Below are 16893 nucleotides of genomic sequence, written 5' to 3'. Positions count from 1 at the left end.
CAGATGAGTGTTAGGACTGCAGAGGAGGGTTCTTAGGTGCTACGCACTTGAACTTACCCCGCAAATACCAGAAGATTCTGGGGGGATACTGAAGTCTGTTAAGTGGCTGTTAAATCACTAACTGCACAGTAGACATCACACACGTGATTTAGTGGCCCATGTGAGCCTGGAGAAAAGAGTCCAGGGATTTCCCTGGTGGTCCAGTGGCTAAGACTCTGTGCTCCCAATGCAGGGGCCCCGGGCTTGATCCCTGGTCAGGATCCCATGTGCCACAACTAAGACCCAGAACAGCCAGATAAATAAATAAATACATATTAAAAAAAAATTTAAAAAAAAAGAAAGGAGTCCAATGCCTTTTTCCTGCTGTTTAGCCCTGGAATGTCAGTCTACAGTCAAATTGCAACCAGAAATGTCCAGAGATCTCCCTCCAGACCTCCAGTGTGTAATGATCCAGGGTGATTCCCATATCCTGACCCTTCATCATTCCCATGCTGACATTTCCATAGATTTTTATGGGAAGTTGACAATTTAAAGTGAAGTCAGAACAAAAGAAGGGAGATAAGATTTACAAAGGATACATAGAAGGAAGAGGAAGAGAAGAGAGGGAGAGAAGGGAGAGGTCAAACAGTAGGAGAGTGGTGATAGAGAAGACGACGAGGAGGGAGAGAATTACTGGGGGAGGGGGAGGCAGGAGGAAGCGGCCCAGCGGTACTCACGTGTTGTGGAGCACACACCAGCCACAGTGGGGATCACCTGAGCCAAGGCACTCGCCGCAGCTCTGATACTGACCACAGGACTCCACAGGGACTCTGGTGAGCTAGGACAAGACCACACGGGAGACAGCGGTCAAGATTTTGCAGAACACCCAGTAGTTCACCAAGAAGTCATGCCATCCTATCAGGTGTATCACCTAAAACCGTGTAGAAGCAGGAAGGGGCCTAGAGCCCCAGAACCGAAAGGGACCTGGAGGGATCATATTTGAGCAGGGGGCCCATAAGCATCGTGGGGAGACAACCAACTGTTATTTTCTTAGAAGTCCCTGGGAATAGACTCCACAGAATTCATATCACATTGTTATCAGAGATATTTATATCATGTACATTTAAATTTTCCCACCACCCGAACGCCCAAATATCTCTACAAACCAGCCATTCATCACATATTTATCTCTTATCAATGTAATAAACTCAAATGCTTCTTCTTTCTCTGTTCTTGTTTCTCTTTTGCCTTAAAGTGTTTTGCCCCTTCCCAGAACTTCTCCTTCAGGTTTCATCCTTTTTGTGGTTCCAGAGAGCACTGAACCCAAGTCCAAGACCCTTCTCTCTCTCTTTAACAAGGTGTAATCCACTCGCTTTGCAGATGACACTTGCTCACTCTCTCTTTCTCATAATGTTGGCCAACTGGCTCATAAAGTTGTTCACTCTGGTGCTTTCAAAGAGCAGCTGTTGCTATTTCTCTTCCTATCCACACTCTTGTCATGACTAGAGGCTTCCTCTCCAACCCCAAAACTTTATCTTAGCTTTCACCAGCAGCTTGTTAATGTGAAATGTTCCACATGACATTTCTGTTTAGCCCAAATGCTTCTATTTCCTGCATACTCCTAAAGATCTTTTGAATTTCTTTGTTCTCCAACGTAGCTTTGCCCTGATGTCTTTCGACATGATTTCTCAGGGCCTGAGACATAGGAGGTACTTAATAACGATACTCAGGATCAAATGGAATGTTAATTTTCTTCCTATAGCCTTGGTCTTTCTTCTCCACTTTTGCCAGTTTCTTCTTCACAAAAGGTTTTGGGTTTTTTTTTTTGTAATCATTCTTTTCCATTTGGGGTACCTTTTTATCTCAATGGAGGACTTCTTAGCTAATCTTTCAGCTTGAGCTAAGAGAGTTTGATGTGGTCGTCCTTTTTAATTTCTTGCCATCAGACAGTAGACACGAAGAAGTATAAATCACGCTGACCTGGCCGAGCCTCTGTGCTTCATGAGCAAATGCAGAGGCCGTGTTTTCCCTGCTGCTTCGTGGTCTGCCTCCATAAAATTATGTACCACTTGGCAGGGGCTACTTGTAACTCATGCACAGGCAAACTGGCACCAGAGTCTGCTCAATTAGTCTCGAAGCTCTCTTTTGGAATTAATTAAGAATTATTATTTTCAAATCCCACATGATTCCTTTTTCCTTTCCACCTTAATTTTCTTCTTCCCTTTATATATCTTTTCTGTTTTCTCAAGTGCCCATCGAGCGATCTTAATGACCACCGTGTATTTTTACTTCTTCCAAGGTACCTTTTAGCTTCCTGCTCCTGTTCCTATAGCTTGGCCCTTGGCCTTGGCGGCCCTTTCTCCACATTCTCAGATGTCTTTTTGCACATTTGGAATTTTATCTTTCCTTTTATTACTGCTCATGCAATCAGCCTGGGCCATGCCTTGGCTCTGCCTACATACAACCTTCCCATTTTTGTAACTGATCCTGACAATCAGTCTCTTACAAATTACCCCCCCTGACTCTACACAGTCAGGAACCGACCCTCCTCCTGTTGCCTCTTTAATTTCCTTCCCTACCCCTTAAATGGGCATGGACACGCTGGTCATGTGAGCATATAAATAATGGTGCCCAACCCAAAGTAGCTGGACTCCTAGGAATTCATGAGTGGTAACGAGGTCCACAGTTACTTTCAGTATTTCCAAAAGCCTAATGAAAATTGGATTGTTGCTATCTTCTGTTTGTTTGCATACTCTGTGATATATTTCCCATACTAAAAATAGGAAATATATTATTGCTTAACAAATACAGTTTGTTTAGTAGGCAAAAATCTTTCAAAACTTGATGCCTAGAGCTGAAAAAAGTAATAAAAGGGGCCATAGATGATGAAAGTTGGTAACATACGTACATAATAATGTTTTCATATGTTCCGGCTGCTTGTCTAGCACTCCATATTTTGCACAGGCTTAAAGAGGAAATCATGGCTTGTTCAATCAAAAGCATTTTCTTGGTCTGAACTTAATATCCTCCCTGGTTTCTCCCAGTGACACGTTCTATAATCTGTCTCCGATGGCCGTGCCATGGGTTTCTGGGGTGTACAACACAAAGAGCCAGCTGCTTGCTGAACCTCATCTTCTCCAAAGCCTTTGCATTCAGATTTCTAAAAATATCTTGCAACTGGCATTTAATAATGCCAATATCTGGAATTGTAAAGTCCTTCGTCTCTCGATTTTAAACAAGAGTCATTTTCATTTGTTTGGAAACAGCGTAGGAGCCTGCAGAACTGGGTTCAAATTCTGACTTCACCATTTACTGGCAATGAGATCCTATTGTCTCTGAGTCCCATTTTTTCTCATCTTTCAACATGGAGATAAAAATCCCCCTTAATTCACAGTTTCCCAAAGCACAGATGACCCAAGAGGTTTGAAACTGCCTTGTAAATGATCAAGCACATTGCAAGTGACAGTTAACTATTATTGTCATCTTTGTCATTAATACCGATTCTTCATTGCTTTACCTCTCTCCCTCGTCACCCCAAACTGCTCTTCCTAGGCCTCATGAACTTGGTCAGGAGTTTAACGCCTGGAAGAACTTTTCTCCTTTATTACCTTGATCACAGTATTTCCTCCTTGAACTGGGATGTCTGCCCCTAAACCAGTCACTGCTTCATCTTGGCCCAGCTTCCTAGACTTATTCAGGGCTTTTACCACCTACAGTTATGTACTTCTCTTTGCTTTTCATCAGGGTGGATCCCTGTTGGACAGGGACATAAGTCCTGGGAAGTTATTATGCTACCCAACTTCCTTTCACCTTTTCTTATAGGCTCTTTCTATCTGCACGTTCAGTCATTTTTTATTACTCTTCTGAACTTTATCTAGGTTTTCTCCATTCTTTTCAAAGCATGGATGCTAAAACCGGGAAACAGCCAGGATTCTGACAGTCCCTGTAGAAGGCTTACCATCACTTGAAAGCTGAGTGCCACCCACCCCTTCACCTTTCCAGGACTTTCCCAAAGAAAACCAGGCCCAGGGAAATTTCCAAAGTCCCACCATCAGACAGTATTCTCTGGCATGGCCACGCTCGCCCAGACTGACCCCAAATCTCCCAATCTACATCATTGCTTTGCCTCACTCCCCATCCCGTGCGTAATTCTGGAAAGCATCAGAAATTTGCCTGACACTTTAAATCACTTTTGAAAATTAGACTTAGCCCATCATTTATCTGGGTGCAATTCTTTACCCCAGTGGCTCTGCTTACCTTCCACACCTTGCTAGTAAGCTGCGCAGGTGGCCAGATGGATTCGGAGCCACCTTGGCACTGTGATTCTCTCTCCCCAGACACCTAGATCCTCCACCCACACCTTACCCCAAACAAAGCCGCCTCTCCCGTCCCCCATCTCCGGCTCCTCTCCTGACCCTGGAACACAAACCACTCCAGATGCAGAGCCACACGATTAATTGAAACCATCCCACGCTGATTAAAGTCTTAAGCTACAGCGCCAGGCATGCTAATTAACTGAGTGAGGGAATTCAGACCACAGGAAGAGGTGAAAAAAGAAAGTCACGGAGCGGGGGCTTCTGCTTGGAGAACAAATCACATGGTAATGTGACCTATCTAGAGATGACTGTATCCTAGTGATGGATGGTCTCAGAGACCACAAACGAGTGAGGTCTGTCCCCTGGCCACTGGACTCCAGGAGAGGTGCTGATTGATGTGGCTGCAATAGCTCCCTCACTGCTTCTAGAGACAGGAGCTCCACCACCTCTCAGGACCCCTGTGTGTGCTTACACTGTGCTGGGGGAGAGTGGGTGGAGGGGTTCGGGTAGGGTAGTCTTCCTGGCACATTCTGTCGGCTTTATGCAAAAACCTATTGGGCAGTTTGGCAGTTCCTCAAAAAGTTAAACTTAGAATTTACCATATGATCTGGTAATTCTACTTCTGGGTACATACCCCCGAAGAATGGAAAGCAGGGACTTGAACTTGTACACCAATGTTCATAGCAATACTATTCACAATAGTCCAAAGGTAGAAGCAACCCAAGAGTCCATGGACAGATGAATGGATAAATAAAATGTGGGATATACATACAATTGAATGTTATTCAGCCTTAAAAAGGAGGGAAATTCTGACCCAAATTACCACATGGATGAACCTTGAAAACAGTATGCTACATGAAATAAGCCGGTCACTAAAAGACAAATATTGCATGATTCCACTTATATGAGATCTCGAATGGTCAAATTCATAGAGACAGAAAGTAGAAAGTGGTTGCCAGGGGCTGAGGGAAAGGGAATGGAGAGTTGTTGTCTAATGGGTCCAGAGTTTCAGTTTGGGAAGAAGAAAAGCATTCTGGAGAAGGATGGTGGAGATGCTTGCCGTGCAATGAGAATGCACTTAATGCTACTGAACACTTAAATGTCAAGATGGCAAATTCTATGCAATGTGTATTTTACCACAGTAAAAGAAATCATAATAAAAAAACAACTATTGGGTAGACATAAGAACACCTATTTCCTTCCCAGCAGCCTGGGTTAAGGGGGAGAAGCTTTCTGTTGGTAGACCGATAACAAATTCATGTGTATGAAATATTCTGAGATCCTTGAGTGAAAAGATAGGCATCGTTACTCTTTTCAATTTAACCTCAAATGGACAAAAGTGTTCGGGATGAATGTCTCTTATCGTGTGTTGTCATGTAAGTGGATCTGTCGCTCTCAAGCTCTGGACCTCTGTTTCCTGAGTTGGAAAAAAAACGTCACAGCCTTGTTCTACCCAGAAATGTTCCTCACCTCCCACGCCTTCCAAGAGGCACAGGGGAGGGTCTTGGAATGCACACACTTCCTGTGAGGTCAAATGCCCTTGGTTTTATCAAATTCTCCTGTTATTGCTCAGCTTCTGCATCAGCATTTCTCTTCCCTAATTATGACCAGGGGCATCTGTGTGCCCATCTCCATCCCACGTCTCTTTCCCCTTCCATTACCTTTCTGGGAATCACAAGGGTTTGCTTTATCCTTTTGCCAGCAAGGTAAACTTCCCTAAATAATATAGTGTAGTTTTCTCTGGTTGGGAACTATGCTCAACAGAATCACCACCTCTACTCCCTCACCTATCCAGCCCCATGACCAAGACCATGAAGTTACAAAACAATGACCTGGGACAGGAAGACAAGGAGTGACTGACAACAGAGCAAAGGAGCCCATATAGGAGTGCAACTCATGGCCTTGGCCTTTATAAGCTTTCACTCTGATCAACAGAGCCCATTCTCTGCTGGGCCTGGGGCCTGGATGTGTTAAGAACTTCTGCAGTTGCCTTGAGTTCTGGCCCCTACTGTCCAGCCCGTCAGGTTTCCCTGATATTCCGAAAGATGCTTTCCCCTAGCCATAGGGTCCCACTCTGCCTGTTGCCGTTAGTATTCCAAAGGGTACCTGCTGCTCTGCTGATTACATTCAGAAACGTTCCATAGATATAACGTCCAGTGTCTGTGTGTATCTCTAATTTGTTTAAGCATTTGACGTTCTGGTTGAAATGTGAGTTATTACTCCATCTCTCCTCTTATAACTGGATGCTAATGCTACAGTGGATACACTAAGCCTGATGGCGGGAGTTAATCTAAATGTCCAAAAGACTTCTTAAGTACCCAATTTCCTTCAAAACTGTCAGAGAAGAAAAGAAAAAGAGGCACGATGACACATTGAGAAACTCCAAGAGGCTGCCGCAGAGCCGTCAAGCCTTGCAGATGCTGTGTCTGGTACCCACCGTCCACTGTGCTGTCCTATCCGTCTCCTGTCCCCAGGCACAGAGAGTAGAGTTGGGGAAAGTCAGTCCTTGTCTAGAAAATTATTAACTCGGCAATACGTATGGATCTTAGCATCATGGTCTCAGGGAGCCTCTCAGAGCCCCTCCAGGGGCCCTTCTTTCCTTTGGTGGCCTCCGGTTGTCTCTCCAGGCTTTGCTTCTGCTGACTTGGGGCCAGGCAGGGGTTTGTAGAGCCCCGTCTCCCCATGATGACCTCTAAGCCCCTCACTGCCAGGGCTTGAACTTGCGGTGGCTGAGCACTGGCTTGGGAAGCTGTGTTTACGTCATGTCACTCCAGATGCCTGGAACACATTCACTCATATCCTCTTTGCTCAGAGGTGGCAGGTATTTCTGAACTTGGCAGACTGGCAAGAGAGGCCGAGGTCAGAAGGCTGGTCATGGGCTATGGCAGATTGTGTTATGAGGCCCAACTCTTCATTTCCCGAAAGTAGCCTCTAACATCCCCATGCCCATCCCTGCCCGGCTTTATGGTGAATGGAGAGGTGGAGTGTACTTCCCACCCCTTGACCTTGGGCTTGGCCTCAGGACTGGATCTGGTCTATGGGATGGCAGCAAGCACAGGGAAAAGGTTTGAGATGTGCCTTTGTGCTTGCCCTTGCCCTCTGTGCTTCTGTCACTGCCACGACGATAGCTTCCCCAGGTAGCTGCTTCCTCTTCAGCCAAATGAATCCATGTGGAGCAGACCTGAGCCCAACCCACAGAGAGGAGATGAGCTCAGCTGGTGCAGCAGCTTGAAGCAGAACCGCCCAGCTTAGCCTAGATCAGCTGACATGCAATGGATCTGAAGGTCCATGAGAATGAGAATCAATGCTTATTATTGTACGCTACTGAGTTTTGGGGTGGTTTGTTACACAGCATTTTGGGGGCAATAGCTAACCAATACACAGTTCCTGGGCAGAAAGTCACACCCGGGTGCAAAGATCCTGTGAAGGGGAGAGGGGAGAAGCTGAACGAGGAGGGGTAAGGTGGCAGTGTGGTAGTTTCTATCCTGAACACCAGACAGGTCTACATAAACACTCAGGTTGTATGTATCTGGCACCATGATGGGGAGATTATTAACAACTGCATCTAACATGACAAATGAATCTTCCCAGCATCTCCCATGCTGCCCAAACTCGCTATGACCGTAGATTTGTAGCTCTCAGGGAGGCCCAGCCCCTGAGCAAAGTACCAGAAAAGACTCTGGACAGAGAATATGGCTCTTCAGATGTTAATATTATCTTAATATTAATTAAGATATATTATATCTCTGCTGACTGGAAGCAGAGACGCTCGCAGGACCCTCTGTCCTGACCTCTTGGCTGTCTCTGTGCCAGGAAGTGATTTTATCTACTTGGCAGCAATAAAACTCCTCAAGGATGATTGGCCTTGAACTTTGCAATTTCTCCTGCTTGTGCTCTGGCCAGGGGGCTAATTCAGCAGGGGCCTCACTTGAGAGCAGACTGATGCTCAGGGGCAAGGGGAGCAGCAACGGCTGCTGTCACCGTTGTCCCCACCTGCCTCTAGGCAGGGGTTCTGGGGTCAAGCTCGTGGCTACTCAGAACAGCAAGGACGACAGCCCCAGAGCACGAGGTTTGGGGAGCTGAGGTCCTGAGCTCTAATCCATTCTGGGTGTCTGGGTGACCTTGAACAAACCCTCCCCTCTTCTTTTGCCCTCACTGACTCATTTTCAGAGAGGAGGCCCCGGCCTCCTCTGCCTTGGAGAATTGGTCACAAAATACTACTAATACAAATGGTCTGGGAAGCTCTTTGCAAATAAAAAGTAGCAGATGTTGCAGAGGGCTGCAATTTGCTGCTATTAATAAGTATAAATGCCTAATAGGAAGCCAGTTTGCTCTGGGAACTCGGACAGCCAAGGAGTGAGCTTGACGCTGGAATCATCAACATATGCTGCTCCTCGTTAGCAAATGGCAGTAGCTGGGCCAGGAGCTCTCGGTGCGATTTCTGCAGCCTCTAGAAATCACCCCATCCTCACGCCTCCTGGTGTGGGCTGTGCCACAATGACCGGTGTTCCCTTTAGCCAGACCCCTTGCCAAGCGAGGAGCAATCCCCTTCCCTGCTGCACAGATGGAAAAGCCACAACCCAGAGAGGCTGAGTAGCTTGCCCAAGGTCACACAGCACAGGGCGGTGGCAAAGGTGGAAACTGAAATGAAGCCGGGGCTGCAGCCTGCATTGGGCCAATGCACATTCGACCCCTTGCACACAGGCCAGGGGACTGAGAAACCTCTGGTCCCTCCACTGAACCCGAGTTCCCGGGTTGAAAATTCCACAGCACTGGAGGCTGCTTACTGTAAATCAGGAAGGTTTGGCTGAGTTCAGGAGCTGAGGGGCCCCTTCAGGGGGCAAAGAGGTCCATCACTGAGTAGGAGCCCTAAAGAGAGGTTGACAGCAGGTCTCAGTAAGCCCTCCTCTTCCAGGGAGACCCCCTGGCTCCTTTAAGCATGGTTGGGGAGGAAAACGGAGTTTGGAATAGCTTATCTCAGAGCCAAGTAGAAGCAGAGATTTGGGGGCAAGACAGACCTGGACTTGAATCCTGGATCTGCCACTTCCTCTGTGACTTGGACAACTTACTTAACCTCTCTGAGCCTCCTTTCCTTCATCTAAGGATGACAGTAAGCACCCTGAAGGGTTGTTTTGGGGATGCATTGAGATGACGCATATGAACGTGTTAGTGCAATGCCAAGAACAACCCTGTCGTTCCAGCATCTTTCTCAGATGAAATGCCCCCATGAGGGGTGGTGCGAAGCCATCTTTATCCCACCACACTTGGTACTCATCTCAGGCACAGCAAATGAGAACTAATGAGCAAGAGAGTGAATGCTTGCACGCGTGCATGAATGAATAAATTTGGTTCCTGTCAAGCTCCTACATAGTCCAAGGACCCCATGGAGATCACTGATTTGACCATCTTGGCTTTCCCCCCAAATCTACCATTTCTGGATTATTGCCACAAGTTCACCTCTTAGTGTAAAGGTCAAATTCTCTCACGCTCACATTCGCACGATGGGCTCAAGAAACCTTGCAAGGTGGGCCAGTCCAGTGCATTTAGTAGAGGAGACTGGCAGCCACACCCACATCCTGCCCAGAAGGACCCCGCACCCAACATGCAGGTGAGAAGGTGCCCAGGATGGGATGAGTGTCTCACAGGGTTAACAGCAGAAAGGGAAACAGTCTAGCTGCCGGTCCCCTCATTCTTCAGGTGAAGCTCAGCTGCTGCAGGGTTTGTTCAAGGCCACATGGCTACTGACACTACTCTTTTGATACCCAATCCCTAGATACAGGCTCCTGCCCAAGACATCTGCTCGTGACCTAGCCCTAGGGACAGGGATGAAGGAGGAGGCGGAGCCCCAGGACTCACACCCAGGGCGAATGTGAACCTCCCTCCCCACCCCCAAGCCCAGCAGGTGGGCAGGAGCCTTTGTCCCGGGGATCAAAGCGCTGCTCCAGGTCCAGCCATCTTTCATCAAGCTCTGCTGACCGACCACGGCCCCATCCAAGCGGGGACTGAGGACCTGCTGGTATGAGTTTCCCAAACTCAGCCTGCTCAAGGGGGGCCTTTGTTCCAGCAGCCAAGAAGGGGGTGGAGGAGGGGCTGGCATGGTGACACCTCTATCCAGGCCCGGCAGCTGAGCCAAGTGAGTTCCGAGGCATATGCCGAGACCCTCTGGCTCGCTGGCACGGCTCTTTGTGGGAAGTGGCAGGGCAGGCCTCCTCCACCCAGCACCCAACCTTCGCTCCGACTGCCTTCTGTCAAGGGCAAAGCTGGCAGCATCCCCAGCAATGGTCTGACTGTTCAAACCAAAGAAGGGTTGCGGGCAAATGGCACACTGATGTGAATGAGTGCACAGGGTGTGTGCCCAGACATGTGTGCCTGGTAATAGGGGTGGTGTTTGCACACATCTATGGGCAGAGGTGCTCTGGACCATACGAGCAGGTTTGGAAATCAACACGGCTTTTCTTGCAGAACCCCTTTCTGGGTAGGTGGCTCCTTTGTATAGCAAACAAACATCTTCCTTCAAAAAGGAATTCAACCCTGGGAAGAATCATGGTGTCCAAATGAATGGAAACTGATATCCCTCAGCAGGGAGCCTTCTAGGCCCCTTCTCACGCAGCCAGGTGCTGCCGGCTTAGGAAGGAGACAGAGACCACACTTGCCCCGAAGAAGCCTAAATCCTCTTCCTCCACACTCACCCCCTGCCTCAAAGCAGCCAACTAACTCTCACAGACCTATGCAAGCTCCCCTTGTGGGGTCAGGGGTCAGCCTGCTGGTGGGCAAAGTGGAGGGTGTCCTCTGATGTCTGACTCATCCTTGGATGTGGATCATCTTTGCCCACACGGGCAAATATGACCTTTTCATTAAGAGATGCTGCCCTGAGGGTGTTTTCCAGAGTTCTTCAAATATGAAAGGACAACAGTTAAAATGACAGTGTTTTAAAAGGTTTTCATGCTTTCTGCACTGTCGGCGGGGGTTTAGATTGGTACAACATTTTTGAGGTGTAATTTTGTAGTTATTACTAAAATCTAAAATGACCCAGGAAGTCCTCCTCTTAGAATCTTTCTTGTAGAAATACTAGCACCTGGGTACAGGTGCGTGGCTGTGTATTATCACTGTGGTTTTGTATGTGATAATGACTATTTGGAAATAACCTAAAACGTTCATCCTAAGGGGACTGGCTAAATAAATCGTGCTACATCCATGCTCTGAGATGAAGTATGTCTGCATCATTGACATGGAAAGATATTCATGACCCATCTTTGAGTTAAAAAAGCAAGTTACATAAACAACAAGGATTTACTGTATAGCACAGGAAACTACATTCGATATCTTATAATAAACTATAACAGAAAAGAATCAAAAAAAGGAATATATATATACACACACACACACACACACATATATATGTATATATATATGTATAACCAAATTGCTTTGCTTTGCTGTACACCTGAAACTAACACAATATTATAAATCAACTATACTTCAATTTATAAAAGCAAGTTACAGAAAAAGTACATTAAGACTCAATTTTTATTTTTAAAAGACAACTCTGGGCTTCCCTGGTGGCGCAGTGGTTAAGAATCCCCCTGCCAAGGCAGGGGACACGGGTTCAAGCCCTGGTCCGGGAAGATCCCACATGCCACGGAGCAACTAAGCCCATGAGCCACAACTACTGAGCCTGCGCTCCAGAGCCCGCAAGCCACAACTACTGAGCCCATGTGCTGCAACTACTGAAGCCCGCGTGCCTAGAGCCTGTGCTCTGCAACAAGAGAAGCCACTGCAATGAGAAGCCTGCGCACTGCAACGAAGAGCAGCCCCTGCTCGTCGCAACTAGAGAAAGTCCGCACGCAGCAACGAAGACCCAACACAGCCAAAAATAAATAAATAAAATTAATTAAAAAAAAAAAAAGACAACTCTGTAGTTATGTATTTATAATATACAGACATATTTTGGGGCACAGAATAACATCTGGAGTGATAGTAAAACTGCTAACAGTGGTCACCTCTGGGGAGTCTGAATTTTTCAGACATGGTATAATTAAAAAATTTTTTTGACTTGGGAAATTAAAGTAATTTTCAAAAGATGCTTTAAGCTTTAGTCTTTTAAACCAAATTAATTAGTCAGCTCCAAATATATTTTAGGGTCAAAGTTTTGAGTTTTCCTTATACCCATTGATTTCTAACATTTGGGAGCTATGAAAAGGATCCACAACTGATTGGTCTGTCCCTTTTGGCTGCCTTGTGATGACCAGCACCCTGGAAGTGTATGGACCCTGAGACATAGAAGAGTTTTCTCCTTGGAAAATTAACTAGCTCATATTGAGTGTAGGGGGCATTTTTGCCGGTGGTCCCCACGTGGGGACCTGGGCCCTAGTCCTAGACCTGCCCCTAACTTGCTGTGGGCAAGAGTCCTTGCTTCTCAGGCTCTCAGTTTTCAGATATAACTTGATCTCTATCGTCCTTCCTAGCTGGAAGAGTCCATTATAGTTAAAGGCTAGAAAAGCCTCCAGGAATTTCATTCCAGGATCTTCCCCCACTTTATTCCATCTTGATAACTTTGTATAATAGGGAGGTTCAGGGCTGCCCCTTCCCTAGTTCTTGTGATCTTGAAAAAGTTAGATGACATCAACCTGAAATATACTTTGCATTATTACCAGAAAGAAAGTTACCACAACTTGGGATCACCAACTACAAAACTACCAGTGCTTATTATTACCAGTTCTATCTATTATTAATATAAACAACTGTGGGGTGAGTAAGGGGCTGCAGTGCTCAGGAAAGGTGGCTGCACTGAGCCCAGCCTGACAGCATGAAAAAGCACAGGCTTTCGAACCCTGTCTTAGGTTCAAATTCTGGCTCAGCCAACTGTCAAATGTGTGACTTGGGGACAGTTACTGTACGTCTCTGAGCCTCGGTTTCCTCATGCATAATGGAAATAAACAAGGTATTCTGCTGTTAGGTGATAATTTGATCCCAGCACAGAGTAAGGGTTTCGCATGCTCGCCAGGCTTCACGTATTCCAGGCGGCAGAGCGGAGGAGGTAAGGCAGGGTCTCCCCCTTGCATCGGCCAGGAGCTGACCCCGCTGGACTCTAGCCGTGGGTCAGCTTGTCTCCATCAGGAGGTTCATGGTCGAGGGGTGAGTGGTGGTGTGCGGGGGTAACTCATTCATTTCACGTTGCCTGCAGCTGGGGAATCTGAGCTACATCAGACTAAGACTCAGTGTAGATTTCCCCTTCTGAAATGAGAAGTGGCTGGTCAGGGCTATATTTAGATGGTGACTCAGCGAGGTCAGATATAATTGCTGGTCCGGGATGGGGGTGGGGAGGAGGAGGTGTCTGATCCTGGCCGATGGGTGCCCATTCTCAGAGGACGTGAGTGGTTTGGCCAGAGGAAGGCCAGGAGCCTCAGCTACCCTCTGTCTCTGTTCACTCAGGTCTCTGTTACAGCAACCAACAGCCCCTAACGTCAAAACGGCATTGCCAACAACAGACAAACTCAGTAGATGGAGAACCTGGGAGAGGAATCTAGGAGTGGAGAGCCCACCGGGCGCAGGGGGGTCCCCGGGGAGCTGGCAGTACAGCTCTTAGGACTTGGGCTTTGCAGTCTGAGGGGTTGCCACTCAGACTCCAGCTCCACCACTTAATAGCTTGGTCAGGCACTTAACATTTCCCAGCCTCCCAAAGGTTACGCAGATTAAATAACATAATACATGTAAAACACTCCACATGGGTCCTGGAGCACCCACACCAAATAAATGGCAGCTATCGTCACAGTGATGACAACCACGGCCGATTCACCTTTTGGGTTTACTTCTCTTTCTGGACCAGATAACGTTCTCCTAAAGGAAAAATTCGGCTTTAAATTTAAAGTTCAACTTTAAAGGTTTCCAGATGTGCCCCCGTGATAGCTGAACATTTCTGCCGTTGGTTACTTTATAAGCAGTGCTAGAAAAGGAGTTTGAACTTGAGAGAAACTGTGCTGGGACCTCATGATCTTTCTTATTCCTGACACCCCCAACTTTACTGAATGACCCCCTGTGGTCCCCAGAACTACAGCCCCCTCCCTATTAATAGGGGTTTGGTTCTACAGCCAGCCCAGAACTTTCCAATCAGTTCCTTGCCTCCTACTCTCCCCTCTCGGGCTTTTCCGATAGGCTTTCCTCTGCCTTTGAATAGCAGAGGGCAGGAAGAGGAGGGAAAACCCCAGTGAATGAATTTTATGGCCCACAGCACCCAGGAAAGTGAGGTGAAGCTAGGAAGCCCTTCTAACTCTGACATGAAATGAGGTCAGGGTTCTCTGTGAACTCTGTGCATTCAGCTTCTCCCCTGACCTCTGCGCACAGGCATAATTAAAACCTGGCTGTGGGTCTGGGACAGGATATCGGGCTGGCTCCTGGCCAAACACAAGCGGCCGTGCTGTGTGCTGGCATGTGGGTACACTGGATGGCATGGCACGTCTGGCAGGCCTGGGTTGGGCAGCGAGGCCCAGCGTGGTGGTGCTGGCACAGAGTCCAGCAGACCCTGCTGTGACAGGGACACGAGGACGCAGCCTCCAGACACGATTCAACACAGGGCGTTTGCTGAGTCTGCAAACAAACCTGCAGGACGCAGGACTGATACAGCAGCAAGGAAACCAAATGTGACAGTTCAGGGCAGGTAGCGCGCCATGAGCGGGATTCACTTACAAAAGCTTTTCTCCTCCATTAAGCCTGCTTGGGATGTTGCTGTGAATGTAGCCTGACCTGGACGAGCGTCTGAGGGGCGCCAGGGGCTGCTTTTGGTTGTACGACTCCCTTTGCAAGCGCCCCACGTCACCATTTGCTGAGTGTGGACTGCCCTCCGGAAACCTTACAACTCAAGGGGAGAATCAGGGCATGTAGTAAGTGCTCAGGAGGAGGGGCAGGCAGGGAAGTAGGGTTTAGACCAAGTGGCTCAAACCTAGCTGCACATCAGAATCAACTGTAGAGCAATCCCACTCCTGGGCATGTATCCGGAGAAAAACATAATTCAAAAAGATACATGCACCCTTATGTGCACTGCAGCACTATTCACAATAGCCAAGACAATGGAAACAACCTAAATGTCCATTGACAGATGAATGGATACAGAAGATGTGGTACATATATACAGTGGAATGTTACTCAGCCATAAAAAAAGAATGAAATAATACCATTTGTAGCAACATGGATGGACCTAGAGATTATCATACTAAGTGAAGCAAGGCAGACAGAGAAAGACAAATATCATATGATATCACTTATATGTGGAATCTAAAAAGATGATCCAAATGAACTTATTTACAAAACAGAAACAGACTCACAGACTTCAAAACCAGAATCAACTGTAGAGCTTTTAGAAAATGCTGATGCCCGGGCCAAGCTCAGACCAGCAAAATCAGAATTTCCAGGAGCTGAGCATCTGTACTTTCTCAAAGCACTATACTTCTCCCGCCTCATCCCCCACCAATGACCCCGATGATGGGCTGGGTTTGGGAAAACTGGCTTTGGCCACGGGAGAAGAGGAGCTGGGATCTAAGGATGATGTATTTCTGCCCTGGAGTCTGAGAGACACGGCAGGTCGAAGGCTCCCAGAGCACAGAGACAGGCGGAATGGGCATCACATAATAGCAGACCCCTGCACTTGGCTTCGCAATTTATAAAGCAATCCCACAGGCATGACTGTGTGACCCCCACCATAACCTGGCGAGGTAGCCAGGTCAGGGGTGACAGTCTCCGTTTTACAGCTGGGGACGCAGGTTGGAAGAGGTTAAGCGACTTGCTCAAGGTCACATAGCCAGTGAGCGGCAGAGCTGGGCTCTTATGAGTCCATGACCTCCGACTGCTTCAGGGCTGGTCCAGCCTCCCTTCTCCACTGGAATCCCCTCTCTCGCAGGGGCCAAGTGGCCATAATTCCCCCGTGAGGAGCGGCAGCAACTGCCTGAGCCAGCGCCAAACCTCATGGAAACTGATGAAGGCAGAATTGGGTTGGAAGGCCTCATCTAAATATCTCTTAGCATCGTTCTTTGGCCGGCTTGTTTCCATAGCAAGATTTGTGTCAACGTACACGACTCACATCTCCAAATAAGGCTTCTATCATCTCAGGCTGGGCAGGATGTGAGACCATCGCTCTGTGTGGCACGATGTCACCCTGGCAGGAGCTGGAGGGTATGGTGTGCCTGACTTCACGAGACTTTACCAATTATGGAATTGTTTCACTGGCTGCAGACTTCAGAACTGGCTCATGTCCTAGGGCAGCTGCTCCTCAGGGCTCAGCCGTGAATCCACGGCCTGTCTTGGGGCCCAGGGGTGTAGTCTGGGAGTGTGGAGCGGCCTGAGCCCATTGGCCAATACATCCGGATAAGCTGAACTTCACGCTGCTGGCAGCATGCTAGGACCGGGTGGGCAGCCTGTTCTGACCCAGAGTCGCTCTTGGTTGCTCAGTTGTAGCCCTAGAGAGCTGAGGGAACACTGTGGGCTGGTTTTCCTAGGCTGCGATCTGAGTGATCTTCCCAGCTGTGCCGAGGAATAAGTCTGACCCTGCAGGCTCTCCGTAGAAGGCGAGGTCTGGGAGGGTCCATCCTGCTCTTCTGTGCTGTTCAGC

The 16893-nt window shown here is 47.8% G+C and overlaps 1 protein-coding gene across 1 annotated transcript in view; it reads right to left on the bottom strand.

Moving 5' to 3' along the window:
- The window catches only part of PLXNA4 (plexin A4), a 447305-nt gene that overhangs the window by 108031 nt on the left and 322381 nt on the right, over positions 1 to 16893 (bottom strand). The window contains exon 5 of the mRNA XM_036863673.1: positions 717 to 817. Within this exon, the coding sequence (XP_036719568.1) occupies positions 717 to 817 (101 nt within the window). The remainder of the gene's footprint in view (positions 1 to 716; positions 818 to 16893) is intronic.

Source organism: Balaenoptera musculus, chromosome 9 (genome assembly GCF_009873245.2).
Source record: "Balaenoptera musculus isolate JJ_BM4_2016_0621 chromosome 9, mBalMus1.pri.v3, whole genome shotgun sequence".
NCBI classification, from domain to species: Eukaryota; Metazoa; Chordata; class Mammalia; order Artiodactyla; family Balaenopteridae; genus Balaenoptera; species Balaenoptera musculus.
The sequence above is the reverse complement of the archived record's forward strand: the minus strand, read 5'-3'. Positions and strand labels throughout refer to the sequence as shown.